Source organism: Bos grunniens, chromosome 5 (genome assembly GCF_055505025.1).
Source record: "Bos grunniens cultivar Pamir isolate PY7600 chromosome 5, Bosgru_T2T1.0, whole genome shotgun sequence".
In the NCBI taxonomy this organism is placed as follows: domain Eukaryota; kingdom Metazoa; phylum Chordata; class Mammalia; order Artiodactyla; family Bovidae; genus Bos; species Bos grunniens.
Window position 1 is genome coordinate 109,614,557 of NC_141169.1, and position 21,845 is coordinate 109,636,401.

The 21,845-nt window shown below is 55.8% G+C and overlaps 1 protein-coding gene across 1 annotated transcript in view; it reads right to left on the minus strand.

The window, feature by feature from the left end:
• CACNA2D4 (calcium voltage-gated channel auxiliary subunit alpha2delta 4) overlaps positions 1-7,080 on the minus strand; it is a 67,284-nt gene extending 60,204 nt beyond the window's left edge. The window contains exons 1-7 of the mRNA XM_086402603.1: positions 6,839-7,080; positions 6,378-6,488; positions 4,578-4,659; positions 3,184-3,300; positions 1,519-1,578; positions 638-800; positions 320-451 (exon numbers count right to left, since the gene is read on the minus strand). Of these exons, the coding sequence (XP_086258729.1) occupies positions 320-451; positions 638-800; positions 1,519-1,578; positions 3,184-3,300; positions 4,578-4,659; positions 6,378-6,488; positions 6,839-6,888 (715 nt within the window). The 5' untranslated portion in view covers positions 6,889-7,080. The remainder of the gene's footprint in view (positions 1-319; positions 452-637; positions 801-1,518; positions 1,579-3,183; positions 3,301-4,577; positions 4,660-6,377; positions 6,489-6,838) is intronic.
• Between the last annotated feature and the right edge of the window lie 14,765 nt (positions 7,081-21,845).

Genomic DNA, 21,845 nt, shown 5'->3' on the forward strand with positions numbered 1-21,845 from the left:
CGGCTGTCTGCTGGGCTGGCCGCTAGCCAGTTTAACCTCGTTCCCTCTGTTGAACATGGACTTTGTCCCATTTCTCCAGCGAGGTTGCAGCCTTCTGAAGGTCAGAACTGTTTGGCCCTCCTCTCCACCTCCCACATGCTTCTTGCAGGACCAGAGTCCAGGTGGGCATTGACTGGCTATTTACCGAGGGGTCCAACGGCGTCGTTGGTTCATCCCTTCATCAGTTATCACTTGAAAGTGTGCTTCTTGGATTGCAGCGTCACCTTGCTCCCAGAGACAGAGCCTAGAGGACTGTGGAGACGCCTCCCCGGGTCCTCACCTGGGTAGATGCGGAAGAACCCCGTGGAACTGCCGAAGTACTGCCAGGTCAGCGTTGGGTCTCTCTGGAAGTTCTCCACGAAGACAGCGTTCAGAGCTTCGGACATGTAGATTCCATTCAAGATATCTGGGTCTGAAGGGTGAGATTGTTGGGGGAATGCAGAGGAGATGAAATCAGTCTTCACCTGCTGAATATACACGCACACACAAGCACACACTTGAAAGCACGCTGCCTGCAGCGATGCCATCCACACCCGCGCTCACTCTCCCCTGACCCGGGGGCCCTGTTTGCTCCCGGAGTGGGGGGTCCAGTGGGCACCTTTGTTGTAGACGTTGGTGGGCAGCTGCACGCTGCTCAGGGTCGTGTTCACCAGCAGGTCACTGAAGTGCGCGTTGGCCTCTAGGAGGAACTCGGCCCCCAGCTCCACATATGCCCCGCTCGAGTCCTTCTCGTTGAGGAGGACGGAGTTGTAATAGTCGAACTAGGGTGACCAAGAGGGACAGGGGGTGAGAGAGGGTCAGACGGGAGCGGCATCCACATGGGCTGAGGAGTCCAGCCACCACTGATTTGGGGCAAGTTCCAAACAGTTGGACCCGATGGTTGATTCTTCGGGTTTTGAAGTAAACTGTCTGGATTATGTCTTCAGTCCCCACTTTGTTTGGTGTGTGGACATAGCCAGGATTGGGACAGACAGGCAGACACAGATTCAGGGGAGGTGGACAGATGGAGGTGCCCCCCCCAGCACCCTGAGCTCTAATGGGAGTGGGAGGGCTCCTGGGACCCAGAACAGGGTCCCTGCAGGGGGTTTCCCTCTGAAGAGACAGCCTGCAGTCTGGCCCTGCACTGGACCGCAAATGGCTCCTCAAGGACTCAGAATGGTTCAGAATCAACCCTCTGGTTCATATATACCTGTGTGGTCCAGAACCAACCCTCACATTTATACACACCTGTGTGGTTCAGAACCAACCCTGCAGGTTCATTCATACCTGTGTGGTTCAGAACCAACCCTCAGGTTGACACACACCTGTGCGGTTCAGAACCAGCCCTCAGGTCCACACATACCTGCATGCATTGAAAGATGATGCCGGGCGTCTTCCCCCCGACCCTCGCCCCATGTGCCATCCTCAGGGGACCCCGCCTGAAGGGCTTTGGGACTTTAGTTGTCGTAACTCCCAGGGCTGTGGGGCAGGAGGACTCACCACCAGGGACTCGTTGAATTCGTGGTTCAGGTCGGCCTCCTCGGCAGCCTCCACCAGATTCTGCGGTGGGGACACGAGGGGAGAGTGAGTGGGGAAAGGAGGCCAGGGGCCCCGTAAGGTCCACTCCCAGGGATCCACCCACGAGAACCAGGGACAGACACTCAGACCAGCGCCTGCACCGAACGTGCACAGCAGCGTTAGTCTCAGTGGCCAAAAGGCAGACGCAGGTCACAGGACAGGAGACCAGTCTGCAAGGCGACACCCAGGGTCCTTTAAGCTACACAGTGTTCCAGGGAAGGTCAGACACAGAAGCCTGGGGACACAGCCCAGAGGTCAGCCGTGGCCAGGGGCGAGCAGGACTTTGCAAGGCAGTGAAACTACTCTGTGATCTATGGCAGTGGGTACATGTCATTACATGTTCGTCCAAACCCTTGGGATGCACACCCCCAAGAGTGAACCCTCAAGCAGACTACGGACTTCAGGTGACAATGACGCATCGGTGTCCATTCGTTGATTGTACAAGTGTACCACCTGGTGGGGGTGTTGGCAGCTGGGAAGGCTGTGTTTGTGAGGGCAGGGGAGTAAATGGGAACTCTGTGCTTTCTTCACAATTTTGCTGTCAACCTAACACTGCTTTAAAAATTAAAGTCATTGGGACTTCCCTGAGGGTTTAGTCGTTAAGACTGTGCTTCCACTGCAAGGGGTTTGGGGCTGATCTCCAGTTGGGGAACTAAGATCCCAAATGCTTCATGGAGCAGCCAAAAATAAATAAATAAATAAAATATATTAAAAAATACAAAGAGGAGTTCCCTGGTCATCCAGTGGTAAAGACTCCAAGCTTCCGGTGGAGGGGCTGCAGGTTTGATCTCTGGTCAGGGAACTTGATCTCACATGCTGCAACTAAGACCCAGTGCAGCCAAATAAATAAACAAATAGCTTAAAAGAAAAAAGATAAAGGAAAGAAAAGGTGCAGTAAATAGAAGTAGAGACACAGCAGGGCATTTATTACCAGGAAGATGGGATTTTACATCATTTGCCACCCTCTGGGTCTCTGTTTATCCTCCTGTGAACTGGGCAGAGCAATCCTTGCTGCCCTGCACCCAACCCTCGTGGCTGAGGGCAAGATGAAGAAGTTCCACGGGGCAAAGGTTATTTAGTGCTGCTCTGCAGGAGATTCCCCATGGCACCCTCATGGAGGGTCTGTGGCTGTGACCCTGGAGGGAAGGGGGAGGAGGGGAAAAAGGGAGGAGGGGAGAAGGGGGATGGTGGAGAGGAAGAGGGGAGGAGGGCAGGGAAGGGCGGGGAGGGGGTTCACTTCACAGGCAGTCAGTCACCCCATGGCCCTCCCACCCTCTGCCCCCACCCACCATTCACTCAGCGGTGACTCCTGGGCCCTCACTCTGCACCCCGTCCCACCACTGAACCTGAAATCATGATGCAGGTCTTTCTTGACACCATGGGCTGACCCTCCAGCCCTGGACGCTGTTCCCTAAGGCAGGGCACCCACCCCAGCCCTCCTCTCTCTCCCCTTGCCCCCACCCCACCTCCTTTACAAGGGTCTGGTGGCTCACAGAGCTATGGGGTGGAAGGTGATGTGAGTGGGAGGGCCCAGGGCGGGTGTTTGGTGTCTGGGGTGGGCAGACCCCCAGACCCCAGGCTGAGCACCTGGACAGCCTCCACTTTCCTGCGGAGCATGGTCTCCATGTCCTCTGAGAACTTCCTCACCAGCTCCAAGCCGTCCACCTCCTTGATCTTCAGACTGGACTCCACGTCCTTGTATTTCTGTTCAGGAGACACATGGAGACACACACCTGTTTTCTGGGACCCAGAAGTCCACCCGGATGGCTAGCAGTCTCCGCCCTCCCACTGGATGTCCACACCGGGGCCAGGATGGCCCTGTCTCCTCCAAAACCTCTCCTGCAGATGACAAGTGACTTCTCTTATCAGACGTCCTCTGATTCACATCCGTCAGAGGGAGAGGTTGAGGCTCAGACAGGTCGTGAAACTCAACTGAGGTCACACAGCTGCTCAGGGGCTGGGCCTCCACATGCTGCCTCCAGGGATGGCTCTCAGGGGCTGCGAGGTCCAAGATCTTGGTGTGCCCCCCACAGCCTATGAGCCGCAGGGCTGGGCACTGCCTGACCCTCGGCCAGTGAGCCTGGGCACTAAGAGGGCCACTGAGTCACTGTCTGGGCCCTGGGAAGCCACCTGGGCACAAGTTGCTTAGTTCCCCAAACTGCAAGTCCATGGCTTTTACCCCAAACAGTCATGGCTCCAGCTCCCTCATGAGTCAGAGGAAGGAGAAAATCGGAAGAAACTTGCTTGGCTGAGGGGCTGGTGTGGCGGTGGGGAGAGTGAGGGGAGTTGGGGGGAGCTGGCATTGCTACCTGCCCAGGACTAGGACAGCCGGAGGGGACAGGCATGACCTTAAAAGCCAGAGGCTCCTTTCAGCAGTGCTTAAGAAACAATCTGAAGCTGCAGAGGGGATAAGATGGGGAACATGGACACTCGGCCATGGGCAGTAGGACAGCAGTACCCTCCTTTGTGATGGTCTGGAAGTCGCGATGCTAGGGGGACTGGAGCTTGAGGGGTCTAGTGAGAAGCTGGTGGGTCATCTTTAATCGACAGAGCAGTGAACTACTCATGGGGGGTGGTGGCCAGCTCCTGCCCAGGGGCCCTGCAGCCAGGACACCGTGGCAGGCAGGGTGGAGCACTGAGTGGGCGGCTCTCTGCTGGCCCCTTCCTGCTCCCCAGTGTGGGGCCTGCATCTGGCCCACTCACTCCCTCTCCGGTCAGTCCCTCACCCCCACAATCTCTTGTTCCCTGATCCCATCTCAGTGTTGGCTTCCTGGCCCCTGAGCTGACATCCCACCAGCTTGCTCTGTGTCTCGGGCAAATCGTTCCTCTCCCTGGGCCTCAGTTTCACCATCTGAAATGGGGATTGGATTAGATGGCCCCCAGGGCCCTTCATAAGCACAGACATCCTGCTTCCCCACCTGGACGGAGTCCCTGGCTCTGACCACCTGGCTGACTGCCCAGCTGCCCTGGGTGGCACTGACCTTCTGCAGCAGGAGGGAGCCCGAGTACTTGGTGACAGTGTCATACAGGTCCCGGCCAAAGGTGTCTGCCCACAGCTTCACTCTGCCAGACAGAAGGAGTACAAGTGTGCATGCATGCACTCACACGCACATGCACACACACATGAATGCACACACGTGCACGTACACACACGGAGACAGATGTACACACGCATGTGCAGATGCACATGTGCATGCATACACGCACACACACAGATGCACACATGCGTGTGCAGACACACATGCATGTACACATGCACACACATATACAACCCATCCACAGACCCTTGCACACACATGCATGCATACATGCACATACATATACACACAGGGAGAAACAAAGATTCACTCATGTATACACACAAGCACATACACACATGCACACACACATAGACACAAAGATGCACACATGCACACACACACACACGTACACATGCATGCACACACACCCAGATAGATGCACACAGACGCATGCACATAGGAAGCCTGTGTCTACACGCAGAGACACCCACTGTTGCACATACACAAACCTGCACAATCATGCAGGGACACAAATAACATAGACATACACGTAGACATGGACACACACAGGCACACACAAATTACACAGTGCCGTACACCCAGGAGAACACACCAACACAGTCCACCCTCTGTAGGGCAGGGACCCAGAGGGCCCGTCAGGACTCAACAGTTACACTATGATCAGAGCACCTTGGCTAGGACCCCGCTGAGGGGCAGAGCTGACCACCCGGAGCCAAGCCTTAACCCCACACCCCGAGGACTAGAGAGAAAGGAACGAGGCTGGGGGTGGGCAGGCTGGGCGGGAAACCCTGAGGACGTGCACAGATGCAGCTTCTCGGCCAGCTGTCCTCCAGCTGCCCCTTGCAGGGTCACCCTGGGGCCACGACTCCTCTTCTAAAGGCTCGGTGGCGGGGTGTGAGGCAGAGAGGCCAAGCCTCTGAGCTGTGTCTGGGAGGTTGGGGCCACAGGCAGGTGACAAAGTAGAGGTGGGACCCTCTCCGTGGGGACAGTGAACTGCAAACCTCATGCTCAGCTCAGCCCCACACAAACCCTGGGCATCCATGGGCTGCAGGGCCCCCTTCTGTAAGGCCAAGGCTGACAGCAATCTGACTCATGCTGGGCTCAGGTGTGATGAACAGGTAGCCCCTTTAGTCCAGGATGCTCTGCACCCATCCCAACTGGAACTGTATTTAACGGAGCCACCAGAACTGAGCACTAAAGACCAGACACCCCCAGGGAGCCACACAGTACTTTATACACAGTTGTGAATGACTGGAAACTTCCCTGGAGCTGCTCTTAGTGACAGAATGTAGGACTGGGGCCAAGAGGGAGGCAGACAGGTGTAAAAAGGGAATGGGGAACCCCCCTTCACTCCCCCTGACTCCTGGCTGCACAGGTGGTGGTCAGTTTAGGCCTGTTTACCCTCATAATGTCGAGATGTGGGTTTCCTGGCAAATCCTTGGGGGACCCTGATGGTCACTTCCAGCAACTCAGCTCCCACTCCAACCTCTCATCCTGCGATCACCCCGCAGGTGCTGGGGGTGCCAGGAGTCGTGGGGGCTTCCATGATCAGGTCTGGGGAGGGGTAGGGGTGGGGCCCCAAATGGCAGAGATTTGGGGAAGAGAAGTTCACAGGGGAAATGGACAGGGGGACTGGGTGGCCGAGCCCCAGGGGATCTGGAGGGGGGCGAGGACTGAGATGGGCTGGGGAGGAGAGGGGGGAAAGGGTATCTGGGGCGGGGAGCTGGCCTCGAGGCTTACGTTTCCACAGGGATCCTGACCTGCCCCCGTGTGGGGGACAGGGACGTGCTGGACAGCAGACACAGGAGGATCGCCATCTTCCGCAGGGAGGCCCAGGTCACAGGGATGGGGCTGGGGTCTGTGTGGTTGCTGGGGGGCCCAGGCATGGTGCCCATGTGGGATGAGGCTGGGGAGCAGCCTCAGACCCTGAGCTTTGTCTGCCCAGACCCCTCGCACGGCCCACACCTTCTGCTTCTGGGTCTGGACAAGCCTGTGGTTCCCCAGCTTCCAGTAGGGTCCTGGCTGCAGTGTCTGTGCGTAAGGAGGGGGCTCTCCTGTCTGTCTCGCAGAGGGGTGGCCCCACCTGAGCAGCAGGCTCCCAGGAGAGGGGCTGACTGGAGAGGCTGGAACAGAATGAGCCAGTTAATCCACCGGCCTCTTCTCTAATCCCCGCCCGGCAGCAGGAGGGTGGAGTCAGGGACCTCAGTGGGATTATCCTGGTTTCAGAAGTGGGGGCCAGCTCACCACGCATGAGCCTCAGTCTCCCGCGTCACAGAGGCAGACCAGTCTCTGGACCCAGGAGACGACAGAGCGACCCTGACCCTGTGATGAATCTGCTCCTGAAAGCTCAGAGCCATCCTGGGACCCATGTGAGCATCCCCGTTTGCTCAGGGAGGCGAGGGGACAGGGTGTCTCTACGTGGGCTCCCACGTCCAGCCTGCTGCCTTTGGCCAGGTCACAGGTAATGTCCACAGCCAATGGCCCCAAGTCCTCCACGTCTCACCTGGTTCTAGGTCGGGGACCCATTTTCTGGGAAGCTCCAGCCCCCCGCCCCCGCCCTCCCCACCCCTTGCACAGATCCAGCCCCTAATGCACGTCCAGCCACTGCTGGTCAAGGCCTATGTCCATCTGCATCTCAGGTCCTCTGTCTGACTTCCCCCATCCTAGGTGGAGCTGGGGGGACTGTGGGCCACAGGGGTTCAGCCGAGAGGAAGCCAAGCAGGGATACTGCCGGGGTCCAGCCCCGGTGGATCCAGGGAATTCGAAGCGGGGACGGCGTCGGCGAGGATCAGGAAACAATTGCTTAATTAAACGTTAATTAAGGATATAAAGAGTAATAGAATGAGGATAGCTCAGTGAGGAAATTCAGTGGAGAAAAGAGGCTGAAATAAGGATAACTCAGTGAGGAAATTCAGTGGAGAAAAGAGGCTGAATAATTCAGCCAGAAGGTAAGAGAAAGAACGACATGTTGAGACCAAGTTTCGGTGAACAAGGCCCGCACTTTTTTCCAAGTTGTTTTTATACCTTAAGTTATGCATAGAGGATAATGGGGGAAGGGGTAGAGTCATGCAGTAAGCCAGGCTTTCTTCCTGCAAACTTATCATATGCAAAAGTTTAGGTGATTTGCATCATCTTCTGGCCCGGAGGCCTTTTTCTCTAAAGGTGATTATTCTAAAGTCAGGCGCCAGCCTCCAAAAAGCATTAGATAAAGTTGCATTCCTACAGAGCAAAGGTGTGGTGGGCTATAACAAGAAAAAGAATTAATTCAAGGGTCCCAGGTTACAAACATTAAAGCTACTATTTACACCAATTATATTAATCAATACACTGCCAGGGACACAGCAGGTAAGGGATATGGAGACTTAGCAAACATTGGCCCAACAAGTGAAACTCCCTTCACCAATACAATTTCTAATCAATCTTTTAACTGCTCAAAGGAATCTGTATTTAGACAGTTTAGAACATCTCATGCCTCTCACAGTTTGGAGGCTCTGAGCAATCACATGTGGCCAGAAAAACCTATTCAGGCAGGCTAGAGGACTTCCAAGGGAGTTTGTAGGTTGAAACACTGTCACACCCAGGAATTATTAACTGGAGCTGTAAGCTAACTCTTTTTTCAGAGAGATAGTGGGGGACAGCCCCCCGTAAAGTCAGAGGTGTAGGTGAAAGCACAAAGCAGAAAGTAGGCAGACTCTGGTTTTGGGGGTAGATTGCTCGAGAATTTCCAGGGAGACTCCTGAGGCTCGATCCCACCTTTGCGTATGCCAAGCCTCCTTCCTCATGACCTTTGCCAGGGGTGGAGCTTGCTCCCCGAAGGATACAATGAGTCTGGCTTGTGTAGCCACCTAGACTGTTGTCTCCAGCCATCCTGGCAGGGTGGCTCCAGGGACACTCACCGCCTGCCCTCAGGGCTGCTGCCCCACAACTGGACCACGCCCCAGCAGGAGCGTGACCACCTCACAGCGTCCCGCACTGGCAGTGTGCAGGAGGGGAGGGAAGCAAGACCACAAGCTTGTCTGCAGAAGATTCTACCCACGATGGGATAAAGCGGTCGGTGAGGGCCTGGTTCTCTCCAGGCCTGGTGCTCCTGTTAGGAAGCAGTCGACACTGATTGCCCATAATTATAAACATGACATATGCTGTCTTCTCTTCCGACAGGAATTACACATAACAGGATTTGATGAAAATTCTTGTCTCTGGGGGCCCAAACTGGCAATGGTGCCTTATGAGGCCACATCCACCCCTGCCACTGGTCAGAGTGCTTCTTGGTTGGTGCATCTTGTCCTGATCAAACTCGCTGCTTCCTGCAAAGTGGGGCGTGGGGCTGCCACAAAAGCAGAGAAATGCCCGGAGAAGCAAGGGTTCCCAAGACAAACTCCTGTGCATCCCTGGTGGGGAGTCAGTGCTGCGTGTCTGGAGGGGCAGTGATCACTATAGATGCTGGAATTTAGCTCCTAGGAATGCTGGGTTTCAGGGGAATTCTGCATACTCTTCATTATGAATCATAACAAATTTAGAAAAAGTGCCACAGAGGGGTATTGGTCAATTAGCAAATAAAAAGAATCTGTGACTTTTCTAGGTTTCGTGATTTTTGTGGTATTCATCCACTTCTTAAAGTTTGTCATTTGGAGTGACTCTTTCATTTTATTTTTTAATTTAATTTTTTGTTTTTTCAATTAAAAAAAATATAGTTGATTTATAATGTCTCAGGTGTATAGCAAAGTGATTCAGTTATGCATACACACAGACCACTTCTTTTGGATTCTTTTCCATTATAGGTTATTACAAGATATTGAATATATTTCCCTGTGCTACACAGTAGGGCCTGGTTTATCTATTTTATATATAGTAGTGTTTGTCTGTTAATCCCAAGCTCCTAATTACTCCCTCCCCCAGACTCTGTTATTTTAAATAAATGCTCCCTTTTATGCCTCCCTCTGCACCCGTGTTCTGTGTCTGCTGTGGGTGACCCCCCACGTGACGTGAGCCATGATCCCCTGGCCCGCCCCGCCCCATTCTAGCACCTGCTCACTGCGGCCGCTGCCTGACTCTGACGCTCTAGGCCCTGGAGCTGCTAGGAAGATCTGTCCACATCACAGACACGGGGGTGATTGGTTCCCCAGCCCCTCAGATCTGCTGGGAAGCCCGCAGACTTCTTGCAAAGAAACAGGCTGATGTGATGTTAGGGTGGTGGGTAAAGCACTGGGTGCTGCCCTCACAGGCTGTGTAAAGAAACACGCCTTTCCAGCATCTCTAAGACACAACTCGCTGTGCACACATTGTCCACTCTGGCCTGCTCCAGCTATGGGTCCCCTTACTGCACCACTTATGGCTCCCCAGGGCTGCAGGGGCTTGGTGGGGAGGGCAGAGGGCTTCAGAGTTGAGTCCTTCAGAGGGGGCATTTCTTAGCAGGAATAAAATGACCAGAGCAATAGCTAAGGGCATTACCAAACTCAGAGAGGCCTCTGACCTTCAGACCTCAGGGCTCAGCCCTCAGCTGTCGGCCAGGAAGGGGAGAACTTACATCTGGCTTTATTCTTACATCCAGCGTTTATTCCCACAAGGGGAAGAGTATTTCAGGCTTTCATCTCAACTTCCCTAAATTTAACCCTCTTTTCTAGGGAATCTTCCTGGTGTCAGCCCCCCACCATGCCCTGGAGATGTGAGGCACAGACTGGAAGGAAGGGTGGACGTGATGCTTGAGATAAATACTTAGAGTCTATCCAGGGACCCTGGTCTCAAAGCCACCACTCGGCTGAGTGCCGTCATGCCTAAGTGAAGTACTTAGCAGCATAGTACGGATACAAGAGACATTTATTCTTTCCTTGTGGTGGGAAGAAGGCAAGGAGCAATTTTAGGGAAGGCCTCCATAGTGAAAGGGACATCTGAATTGGGCTTTAAAGGATGAACAGGAGTTCACCAGTTGGAGACTCTTGAAGGGACTGTTATACAGAACGGATAGGATAGGAGAAACAGAAGGAGCAAAAGCAGAGAACCATGGGTATATAATGCTGTAAACACTTTTTTGGTAAGTAGTGAGACTCTCATTGTTTATTATTGCAAAGTTATACTTAGTGGCTTAAAAATAAAAGCAATTATCTCTTTAGCTCCTGAGTGTGTGTTTTGAGCAAGGCTGCACAGAAAAGGCTCATTGGTATCCCACGTGGTGTCAGCTGGGGCAGCTCAGTGGGGGCTGGAGGGTCCATCTACAGGAGGGTTTGCTCATATGTCCTGCAGGTCTGTGCTGGCTGTTGGCTGGGACCTCAGCAGGGGCTGAGGCTGGGAGACCTGCTTCCCCTCCTCATGGGCTGCTTGATTTACCTGCAGCACAGGGGCTGGACTCTGGGTTTCTTTGGAAAAGAAACTTTCCTCCAATCACCCCACTGAGTCCTTTTACTATTTTTGTTTTTAAATATTTATTTATTTATTGGCCACATCTTCCGGCATGCGGGATCTTAGTTCCCCAACCAGGGATTGAACCTGTGTCCCCTGAAGTGGAAATGCAGACTCTTAACCACTGGACTGCCAGGGAGGTCCATGGAAGCCATCTGAAAACGTAAGTCAGATCATGTCACTCTGCTCAGAGGACCCAGCAGCTGCCCACATCAATGAGAGTAAAAGCCAACGCTTGTTCCACAGTCCCAGGGCCATCACGAGCTGACCCAGCTTCCTCCCAGGCCCGTGTCTTGCCAGCTGCTGCACCACAGTGGCTCCACAAGGGGCCTGAGCCCCCTCCGTGGCCCTGCTTGCCCTCTGCCCCTATTTCTATTGGACAAGTCCTGGAAGGGGGGGATGACAATTCAATTGACTTGGAAAGAGTTTATTAAAGGGACTATTTACAATTAAAAGATGATTGCTCCTTGGAAGAAAAGCTATGACAAACCTAGAGAGCATATTAAAAAGCAGAGATGTCACTTTGGCAATAAAGTCCGAATAGTCAAAGCTATGGTTTTTCCAGTAGTCATGTATGGATGTGAGAGCTGGACCATAAAGAAGGCTGAGCACCGAAGAATTGATGCTTTCGAATTGTGATTCTGGGGAGGACTCTTGAGAGTCCCTTGGACAGCAAGGAGATCAGATCAGTCCATCCTAAAGAAAATCAACTCTGAATATTCATTGGAAGGACTGGTCCTAAAGCAGAAGCTCCAATACTTTGGCCACTTGATGTGAAGAGCCGACTCATTGGAAAAGCCCCTGATGCTGGGAAAGATTGAAGGCAGGAGGGGAAGGGGGTGAAAGAGGATGAGATGGTTGGATGGTATCATTGACTCGATGGACATGAGTTTGAGCAAGCTCTAGGAGATGGTGAAGAACAGGGAAGCCTGGTGTGCTGCAGTCCATGGGGTCACAGAGTCGGACACGACTAAGCAACTGAACAACAACAAGAACATTTACAAAGAGGTGAATAGGGTACTGGGGAAACCTCAGGCACTGCAGTCGCACCAGCAGGACACAGCAGATACTGATCCCCGGGCCTGCAAACCTGGATGGGCTGAGCTGTCCTACAGGAAGAGCTGTCACTCAGAGCAGCTTCAGTCACAATCACCACGAGCTGGGGGGCCCAGGTGCCCATCAACAGATGGTGGGTAAACAGAGCAGTCTGTGCACACAGGGGGATGTGGTTCAGCCTTAAGGAAGGAAGCTCTGACACCTGCCGCACCATGGAGGGGACTTGTGGACATTGTACTCAGTAAAATAAGCCAGACAAAGAGGGACGTGTATTGTGTGATTCCGCTTGTAAGAGGTCCCTGGAGGAGTCAGAGTCATAGAGACAGTAGTAGAAGGGTGATACCAGGGGCTGGGGGTTAGTGTTGGTGAGGGTGGCATTTCAGTTTTGCAAGATGCAGAGTTCTGGAGATGCTCGCATGGTGGTATGAATGTGTGTGTGTGTGTGTGAGATAGTCGCTCAGTCATGTCTGACTCTTGCAGCTCCACAGATTATAGCCCGCTAGGATCCTCTGTCCATGGAATTCTCCAGGCAAGAATACTGAAGGTTACTTAGTGGTATTGAACTGTATACTTAGAAATGATTAAGATGGTGAGTGGGTTTTTTAAAAGCTGGAGAAAAGGGCACATCTGCAGCTGCCCTGGGCAGGGCCATGTGTCTGGACCCCTACTCAGATCCCCGGAGACCGCTTCTCAGTTAAAACATTCACTGCTACAAGGCACTGGTTCCGGCTCCTGGAGATTTGGAGACTCTGGCCCAGGAGAGTTTGGGCTCAGATTCCCAGTGCCTTTAATCACACATGGCCAATCCTACTCTTAACCCAGGAGGAGGGACAGAGAAATAAGGCCAGGAAGCAGGGTGCTGTGTGTCTAACTGCCATGCACCTCCTCCAGCCCCATACCACCCTGCGGTTACAGGAACCATGCCTTGGATGCAGGTCACAGGCCCAGCATCACCCTGGTGTCAAGCTGGATTTGCTGGCGCTGTGGGACACCAGACCCCCGCCTTCTGCCTATAGAGTCTCGGACCCTTCAAAGCCCGGGGCAGCAGGTGTGTGCTCATTAGAGCCTGGCCTGGCCAGGCAGGCCGCCGGTTGCCCAGAGAGGCCCCTTGGGGACCTGCTGGGTCTATAAATACCTGTTAGAGGAAGTGAGTGTGTTTAGGGGGAGGGAAAGGAGAAGGGAGGCCCCGAGGGGCCTGGGAAGCTAGGGGGACTTGCTGGAAAAGAACTTGGTGAATTTCCATGCTCTCTCAGACCCAGGAGCAGCACAGAGAGGTCACAAGGGGAAACGAGACCAGCTGCCAGCCACTGAGTCCCTCCCGCACCCACAAGTGAGGGCTGGCTCAGAGTTGGGCTGGGGGTGACACGTGGGAATGTGACACGGTCCAGGGCAGAGGCTGAGCAGCACCACGGGGGCAGGACAGGACCGTGCTTCACTGAGGGGACACAGAGGGAACCCACAGCTTCTGTCTTCCCAGCCACTGCCAACCTTGACCAAGTGGGCTCGAGTGGCAGCTAGAAGAGAGGGCTCCAGAAAGTGCTGGAGGCCTGGTGCCTGGTCTTTGCCTGTAATTGCAGGTGGGACTCAGGGCAGAGGCTCCCCTGGTGGCCTCGGCTCCTTCTTGGACTGGGTGGCTTGGACTGGGCTGGGGTATGGTGTCCGCCCAGACTGCCCTGAGCTCCGGCCCCACAACAGGGTTTGCATTTGCTCAGCCTGGTAAGTCCCAGATCCTCTGGGGAGGAGTGATCCAAGTGACCACCACCAGGGAAGGATGCATCTGTCCTTAGAGCTGGGGCCACTGCACTGAATTTAATAGGAAGGCAGGACTCATTGGTAATTAGCCTGTAATTATCCTTTTAAATAGAACAAACATTTTCCTTGCAATCTTACTTAAACGACTCATTTGTTTAACAGACTCATAGGCAATAAGAGCTCAGGCTCTGGTGTCTGGGTTCTGGGTCTGAATTCTAGCTCATTTCTTCAGCATTGTCATGCAGGGCACCCCATTATCCTTGTCTGTGGAACAGAGATGACATTCCCTATCTGTGTAGGGCAAGTATGTATTCAGTGCAGGTAACAGGAAGCCCAGCTAACAAAGGAGGACTGTCAGCACAGAGCCAAGGTCTGGGTGCTTCATCTCTCCACTCTCCCCTCCTTTGTATTCTGTGTTCATCCTCTTGTGACACTTGTTACCTCATTGTCACAAGATGGCTGCTGCCCTTCCAGACATCGCATATGAGTTCAAGGCAGGAGAAAGAAGGGCCTTGCCACATGCTTCTATTCTTTTTAGCAGGAAGGCACACATTCTCCCTAGAGTCTCACTGGCCCCCTCTGCTGGCAGACTTTAGCTCTGACATACCGGCCAGAAGTGAGCAACACTGTCACCCGGAGGTATAAGGTGGGCTGGAGAGATGGGAGGGGGACGGTCCCCATCCCCGGGTCTAACGAGTCCCAGGGTCTCACCTGGGGTTGGCGTTGGTACCAAGGAAGACCAAGAGGCCAGGTGTTGCTCGGACAGCGTGCCTGCCGCACGCCTGAGCACGGATGAGGTTCTGACCAAGTTCTTAGTGCGGGAGATGGTGCTGAGAAACGGCCTCCATTACTGTTCACACATAAGTTCTCTTCCTGTGCATTGACTGATGGGCAACCCTCCAGCCCAGGATGCCTTCAGGGGAGCTAGCGTGCCTGCTCCTTGAAGAAGAGACCCTGTGCTCCAGGAAGAAAGGAGGAGGCGACTTCACTGGCCAGTGTCCTCCGGGGGGTGTCCCAGGTCTTGCCTAGGGTACAGGGGACTGGAGTTTCAGTCCACATTGCCCTTGGGTGCTTCCAAGGAAGGGATTCCTGATTCTACCTGGAGAAAGAGTGGCAGAGGTGCTAGTGGAAAGGGAGAGTAACACCCCTCGTTTCTAGGGCTCTCAGTTCCACCCCCCCAGAGGATGAGGCCCGGGCCTGGAGGACTGTGTATGGTTCATCCCCGCTCCCTGCCCGAGCTCTGCAGAACCCCCTCATCACGGGGTCCTGCAGCCACCCTGGCCCTTCCCGTCTTGTCACTGTCCTCACACCGCGGCCGATCAGCAGGCCAGTCGCCCTCGATGGGGAGGGTGCTGTGACACATCCCGGGTGGGTAGGGGGGAGGCCTGGCGGGGGGCAGCCGTGCAGCTCTTCTGCCCACCCCAAGCGTCAGCAGCTGTGTGGGAGCCACACGTGAGCGAGCACAGGCAGCTATTGGTGCCGGGGGAGCCTCTCAGCAATTTTGGGAAGTGCAGCTAGAGGCTCATCCCTCTTAGCCTAAGCCATGTCCTCATTTCCCCTGAGCGGGAGGGGGAGAGTGTGGGGGCGGGAGGCAGAGGGCAGCGAGAGGGGGGCACCCAGGGCCTCTGCAGCCAGGTGTTTGCAGGCTCACTCGACCGTGACCACCGGCCTCTGGGTCCCGTGCTCTCTGTTCTTCCGGCTCACTGCCTTGATCTCTCCTTTCGTGGGGCCTCCTGGTTCCCTGGGGGCTTCCCAGGTGGCACAGTGGTAAAGAACCTGCCTGCCAATGCAGGAGACATAAGAGACACAGGGTTGATCCCTGGGTCTGGAAGATCCCCTGGAGGAGGGCATGGCAACCCACTCCAGTATTCTTGCCTGGAGAATCCCTTGGACCTGGTGGGCTGCAGTCCATGGGGTTGCAGAGTCAGACACGGATAAGCAACTTACCGCGCATGCATGCCTGGTCCCCTGGAGAAGCCACATACCATGCAACTTTGTGAGCCATCTGGGACCCTCTTCACTTTTCCCATCTGTTACCCCTGCTCCCCCCATCCCCGTCCATTTCTCATTTTCTCTTCTTGTCAGGACCCAGCAAACCCTCCTGCCATACATTGGCTCTGTCGGGGCTGGGAGCTTGGAGCCACGAGGATAGCAGGGCTCTCTCCGGGAGGGGGAAGCCCACAGGCTGCCAAGGAGGCGGACACACGAGAAACTTCTAACCCGAGGTGAGTGTGGCCATCTGAACATCACTCTCATCTCTTCCATCAGTTATTCATCTTCTCCTCTCAGAGGAAGCCTGTTTGCTTTGTTCACTATTCCCAGCACTGAATCAGTACAGATATATACAGCAAGTGTCCAATCAATGCTCCTGGAGTAGAAGAAATCTGGTTGCGGATCAGAGCCCTGCAGGGAGCCTGCCGGAAATGCAGGTCCCTAGGCTGCGTCCCAGGCCTGCGGGTCCAGGTCTCTGCCTGGCGGTCCCGGCACCTGGAGCACCCCCTTAGCTGTGCTGCCCTCCGCAGAGGGAAGGATGGGTCAGCTTGGGGACCAAGTTCTGAACAGCCGCCCAGAGTGAGGACAGAGGTTCCCTGGACCGGGCGCTCCCACCCCCAGCAGCACCGTCCAGTGCGACACAGGAGTGACCGCAGGGAGCGCGCAGGGTGAGGGGCTGTGGGGACAAACAGCTGACTGGAAACGGCAGATTCCATGTGCAGACGGCGAAGGATGAAAAGTGTAAACAGTTCTCGTGGGAAGAAGGATTTGTAACATGATCGTAATGACGTAAATTAAAAATACACACCCTGGGCTTGGCAAGGATTTCTTAAAACACAAAAAGCACTAAATTGTAAGAGAAAATTTAATGACTTGGGCTTCTTTAAGATTAAGAGCATTTATAATTGTGTCAAAATGAACCAATAGAAGATCGAAAGACAATAGACTGAGAAGGCGTCTCTCTCTCCAGCAAAAGACTCCACGGGGATGCGAATAGGATGGGGACAAACCCACACTGAAAAGAGGGCAAGAAAGTGCTGGAGCGTGGCCCCAAGACCACGTGTGTGCGGCCAGGACCACACGTGCAGAACCCGTGCTCCACATCTGGAGTTACCTGGGAAACACAAGCTAGACCACCGGACACCACGCGCCACATCAGAGGGGATGGGTTAGAACTGGAGGGGCTGCTGTTGGGGTGGGGAGTCACGGGACACCATCTGCAGCCTATCTGGGCGGGGGCTGCTTCCCGGCGACCCCTCCGCTCTCAGGAACAAGCTCGGACCTGCACCGGGAGCCGTGCACAGAAGTGCTCACAGCAGTGCTGCCTGGACGCCCTCGAAGGTCCGCCCCGGGTCTAGCAGTTCAGAGGTCCTCGAAACCAACCTCTCAGACAAGAAGCCGGTGTGGAGTGGAGCACGGGAGCTGGAGAAGGCCACCAGGACCATGGCTACGTGACCCATTTGTGTGAAATTCAGGAGAGAAACACAGCGGTGAGGGTTGAATGGTGCCCCCCACCCAGATTTGTAAGCCGAGGTCCTAACCCCTGGGACCTGCGGATGTGACCTCACTCGGAGTTCGTGGAGCAGCATGGGCCCTCATCCTCCACGACGGATGTCCTTCTGGAGGGGACTCTGGGGCAGAGGCATGGGGAGGGGTAACACTGCGTGAGGGGGAAGCAGAGCCCAGGTGGTGGCTCTGAGCCCTGAGAAGCCCCCTCCCATCTGCCCCCAACACCCTTAGATGGCCGAAAGCCACCAGAGGTGAGCAGATGTGTGGACCAGTTGTCCCTCAGAAGGAGCCAGAGCTGCTGGCTTCTCCGCCTGACTTCCGGCCTCCAGATCCCAGACAATACATCCCTGCTGTTAATCCTGGGGCGCTCTGCCGTGCACCCCAGGGGCCACTCCAGCGGCTGCTGGGTTCTGAACCCCCTTCTAGTCCTGGGGTTCCACTCCCAACCCTCTGGCCTCAAGGAAAACTTCCCCACCACGAGGGAGGGGACTGGAGCTGAAAGGGGCTTCCAGAGTGGGTTTTGGAAGGGGTGTGGGGTGACTGTGGGGCGCCCCCCTGGGCAGTGGGGTCAGACTACAGGGGTCACTGCTCAGGGAGGCTCAGGAGATTCCGCCAGGGGTAGGATGGGCAGTTAGGAAGGGTGCCAGTGGGCTGATGGGTGTGCACGCAAACACGATGGGCATCTTTGTGGCATGTGTGTGCATGTGTGTGCACTTGCATGCGTGTACATGTGCGCGCACATGTGTGCATGTGTGTACACACATGCATGTCCTGAGGAGACTGAGAAGCTACAGGGAAACACAGGGAGGGCCCCCAGCTGGGGAACCGGTCCCTGTCGACCCCAGGCCCCTCTTCCCTTCCCTCTTGGGCTTTCGGGAACCTTCCTTAATTAATGCCTGCAAAATGCTCTCAGATGCTGGAAGCAGCAGTAGCAGCTTTATAAATAAACACTGACTTCTGAAGGTTGACTAATGCCCATGCCCTTGGGTGTGGGGAGAGCGTGGGGCTGGGGGAGGGGTGGCAGAGGAAGTCCCCAGAGCACGAGGTGGTGTCCCAGACAAGGTCGGGACTCCTCCTGGGGCTGTGTCCCTAGCAGCAAAATCAAGACTGTATCTTTATCTTCACAAGGTCCTCTCTCTTCTTTCCCATCCGGCCTCTGGCCAGGGTTGCAAAGTGGCCTCCAGCAAAGCTTCAGGGCCTTTGGGAGAAGCAGGCAGGGCCGCATGGCTGGCCTGGTCCACACATGACCTGGCCACTTCTTGAGGGCGGCCGGGAAAGGCCCATGACCTGCCCAGTGACCCTTCAGAGGTAACACCAGCAGCAAAGCCACTGGTCTTCGAGTGTCCTTCAAAGACCCCTGTCCAGGGGCAGAGGCAGAGGCGGTGGGGGCCGTGTCACAACCGGCACCCTGGTCAGCTTGGGGCTGACCTTTCCTGAACTTACATCTTAACCAGAAAGGAAGGCCCTTGGAGGACACGGGGGGCAGGCAGGCGGGGCTAGACGAGGTCACGTTTGGTTCAAACCCTCACTGACGGGGATGCTGTGGCTGGGGGCCTGGGTCAGTTCCACCCAGAAATGAGCAAACGAACCACAGAGTCAGGCCTGGACTCAGCCTCCTGACCTGAGGAGCTGCTCACTCACAGCCCCGAGCCTCCTGGGTGACCGGCGTGTGTACACGGCGATGTGGGCAGAGACCACCCATCCAGTGAGCCTAGGATGCCCACGTCTGGCCTCTGTCTGGACGGTGACCAGACTGCTTGGGCTCAGAGCAGCCTGGTTCACGCGGTCCCCCTGCTGATGGACACAGGTGGACAACAGAGAGGACTGAGGTCTGGGACCCTTGGCCTCAGCTTGGAAAGGACCTCTGTCTGCTGCACACTCCCGCTCCCCAAAGTCTGGGGGCTAAACCTGTCGTTGTGCTGTGGACATGATCACTCTGCTCCTGGGGGGAGGGGGGAGGGTAGTCCCCTAGGACCTGTGAGTTCTGAACCCAAACTCGAGCACCAAGTGGCCACAGCGGCACCTAGACTTTGGATCGCTGGGCCAGGAACAGCAGAGAGCGCCCCTGGGCGTTGCTTACCTTCTGTTACCAAGCCCACCCCTGCAGTTTCTCACTGGGGACGCGGATGTCCAGAGCAGGGTGAGGTCTGTAGATGGTTGACAGCCCAGTGCCCCCGAGAAGTGGGTCTCCCAGGCCCTGCTCTGTCCTCTGCCGCCCAGCTCTGGGCACTCACGTCGGGCAGGGCCCCGATGGCATCCGGGCCTGGGCAGTGGGGAGAGGTGGGGGGTGGTCCAAGGCCCTTTGCTGCCCCATTTCTACTGATTAAACCTGGTGCCTACTGGCGGGGCCACTTCAAAGTGGTTGCTCCTCCCTCAGGAGGACCCTGGGGACCCCGGGTGGGCAGGGGCCATGCTTGTCAGGGGCCTGTCCAGGAAACACACGGAGATATAGCCCCTCTGCCCAAGGAGGTGGGGGCCCGCTCAGGAAACACTGCTCTGCTCCAGTGATGACTTCACTGTCCCTGCGGCAGAGACACAGGGACGGCATTTCCGGGGCTACCGGTTAAGGGAGGATACAGGGGCTGGGAGAGATCTCCTGGAACTCCCGGGCTCATCATCACAGGACACGTGGAGCCTGGTCCCCTGGCTGCTGGGCGGCGCCCCGGTCCTCAGAACGTCACCCCCACCCAGGCGTCGGGCTATGTCTTCCAGGGTTGCGTGCGGGCTCAGCTAGCTGGGACCTCATCTTTCAGATCTGAGAGGTCCCGCCGCCCCCTCACATGTCCATCCAGCACCTGCCAACCTCGGGGAAGCCCACCTTGACTTGCCCCACGTGGCTGCTGCAGCTTCTGGCTCACAACTGCTGGCTCCCACCCCTCTCACCATCCAGAACATTCTCTCCTCCCTCCCACAGTGCCCCAGTTAACTCCCACAGGGGGCTGGTTGCGTGGCGCTCGAGCTGCCACCAGGGGGCCGGTCAGCCGTGCGTGGCTTTCAGCCTCCTCCCCACCCCGCCGCACCCGGAGTTTTAGGACCACAGTCTGCACAGTTTTTATTTGTGTGCTTTCCGCAAGGCTTTGTTGGGAGGCATTACTCATAACTCAGTTTGGTGAAAATCTATCTGGATACTCACGCTTGAGGTAAATATACCAAGTGTTTGTAACCACCTCTCTCACCCCACCCCGCCTACAATTGTAAGAGAGGGTGCTGAGCATCTGAAACCAGAAAACCAGGCACTCAGCAAATGCTGGGGACCCACCCCCCAGTGTAGCCAGGCGACTCCATGACGCAGAGCTGCTGAGCCTGCTGGCTGCCGACAACACGAGACCTCAGAGACGGCTCTGTGCACCAAGGCCGGAGACGCACCCAGCTTCTCTGAAAAGGAGGGGGTGGCACAGGTCTGCATGGAGTGTGTGCGTGTGCATGCTCAGTCGCTCAGTCGTGTCCAACTCTTTGTGACCCCATGAGCTGTAGCCCGCCAGGCTCCTCTGTCCATGGGATTTTCCAGGCAAGAATACTGGAGTGGGTTGCCATTTCCTTTTCCGGGGGCTCTTCCTAGACCAGGGATTGAACTCAGGTCTCCTGCATTGGCAGGCATCAGATCTTTTAACCACTGAGACACTTGGGAAGCCCTCTGAACAGAGCAGGCAGGTGGAAAGGCAGGCGGCTGCTCTGCTGGTGAGTGAGCAGCTGGGTTGTAGAGGTGACGCTGTGCCCCCACCCCACCCCGGGGGCTCCACGGGTCAGTTCTGGGCTCCCCCTCCCGCCTGCATCTGGGTGACACCCGGCCGGACCACCTGCACACTGGTATTCAGAGGCCCGAACCTGACGTGACAGCACCTGCCCTGGGAGCTGTGCACCAGGGCCACCGGCCTTCATGGTGCGGGCCGACGTGTCCTCTGGCTGGGCTGGCCTGCGGCTGATCTTCCTGTGCAGGACGCATGTCCTCCTGCCTGTCCTGGGACAGGACCCGCGGGCTGTGACCAGTGTCTGAGGGAGAGGCGGTCACCCGCTACCAGGGATGTGGCCCCTGGCCTGGAGTCCATGCTGGCGCTGGGGGGTCGTGCAGAGGCGGCCCAGTGGGTGGGCGTCACAGGGCCAGGCTCGGGATGTTCCTGAGGATGCTGATGAGCGGGGAAGAGCAGAGCGCAGACCTGCAAAGACCGTCCAGGACAGAATATCCCTTCAGCATCTCCTCCTCCAGCCTCACAATGAGGGCTTCACTGGTGGCTCGGACGGTAAAGAATCTGCCTGCAATGCAGGAGACCCAGGTTCAATCCCTGGCCGGGAAGATCCCCTGGAGAAAGGAATGGCAACCCACTCCAGTAATCTTGAATGGAGAATCCCATGGACAGAGGAGCCTGGAGGGCTACAGTTCGTGGGGTCACAAAGAGCCGGATATGACTGAGTGACACTTTCTTTTTCTTCCAGCCTCGTTCTTTTTCTTCCGGCCTCGCAATGAGGGTAGGGTGGCGGCGGCAGAAGCTGGGTCATGGGGATGGGGTT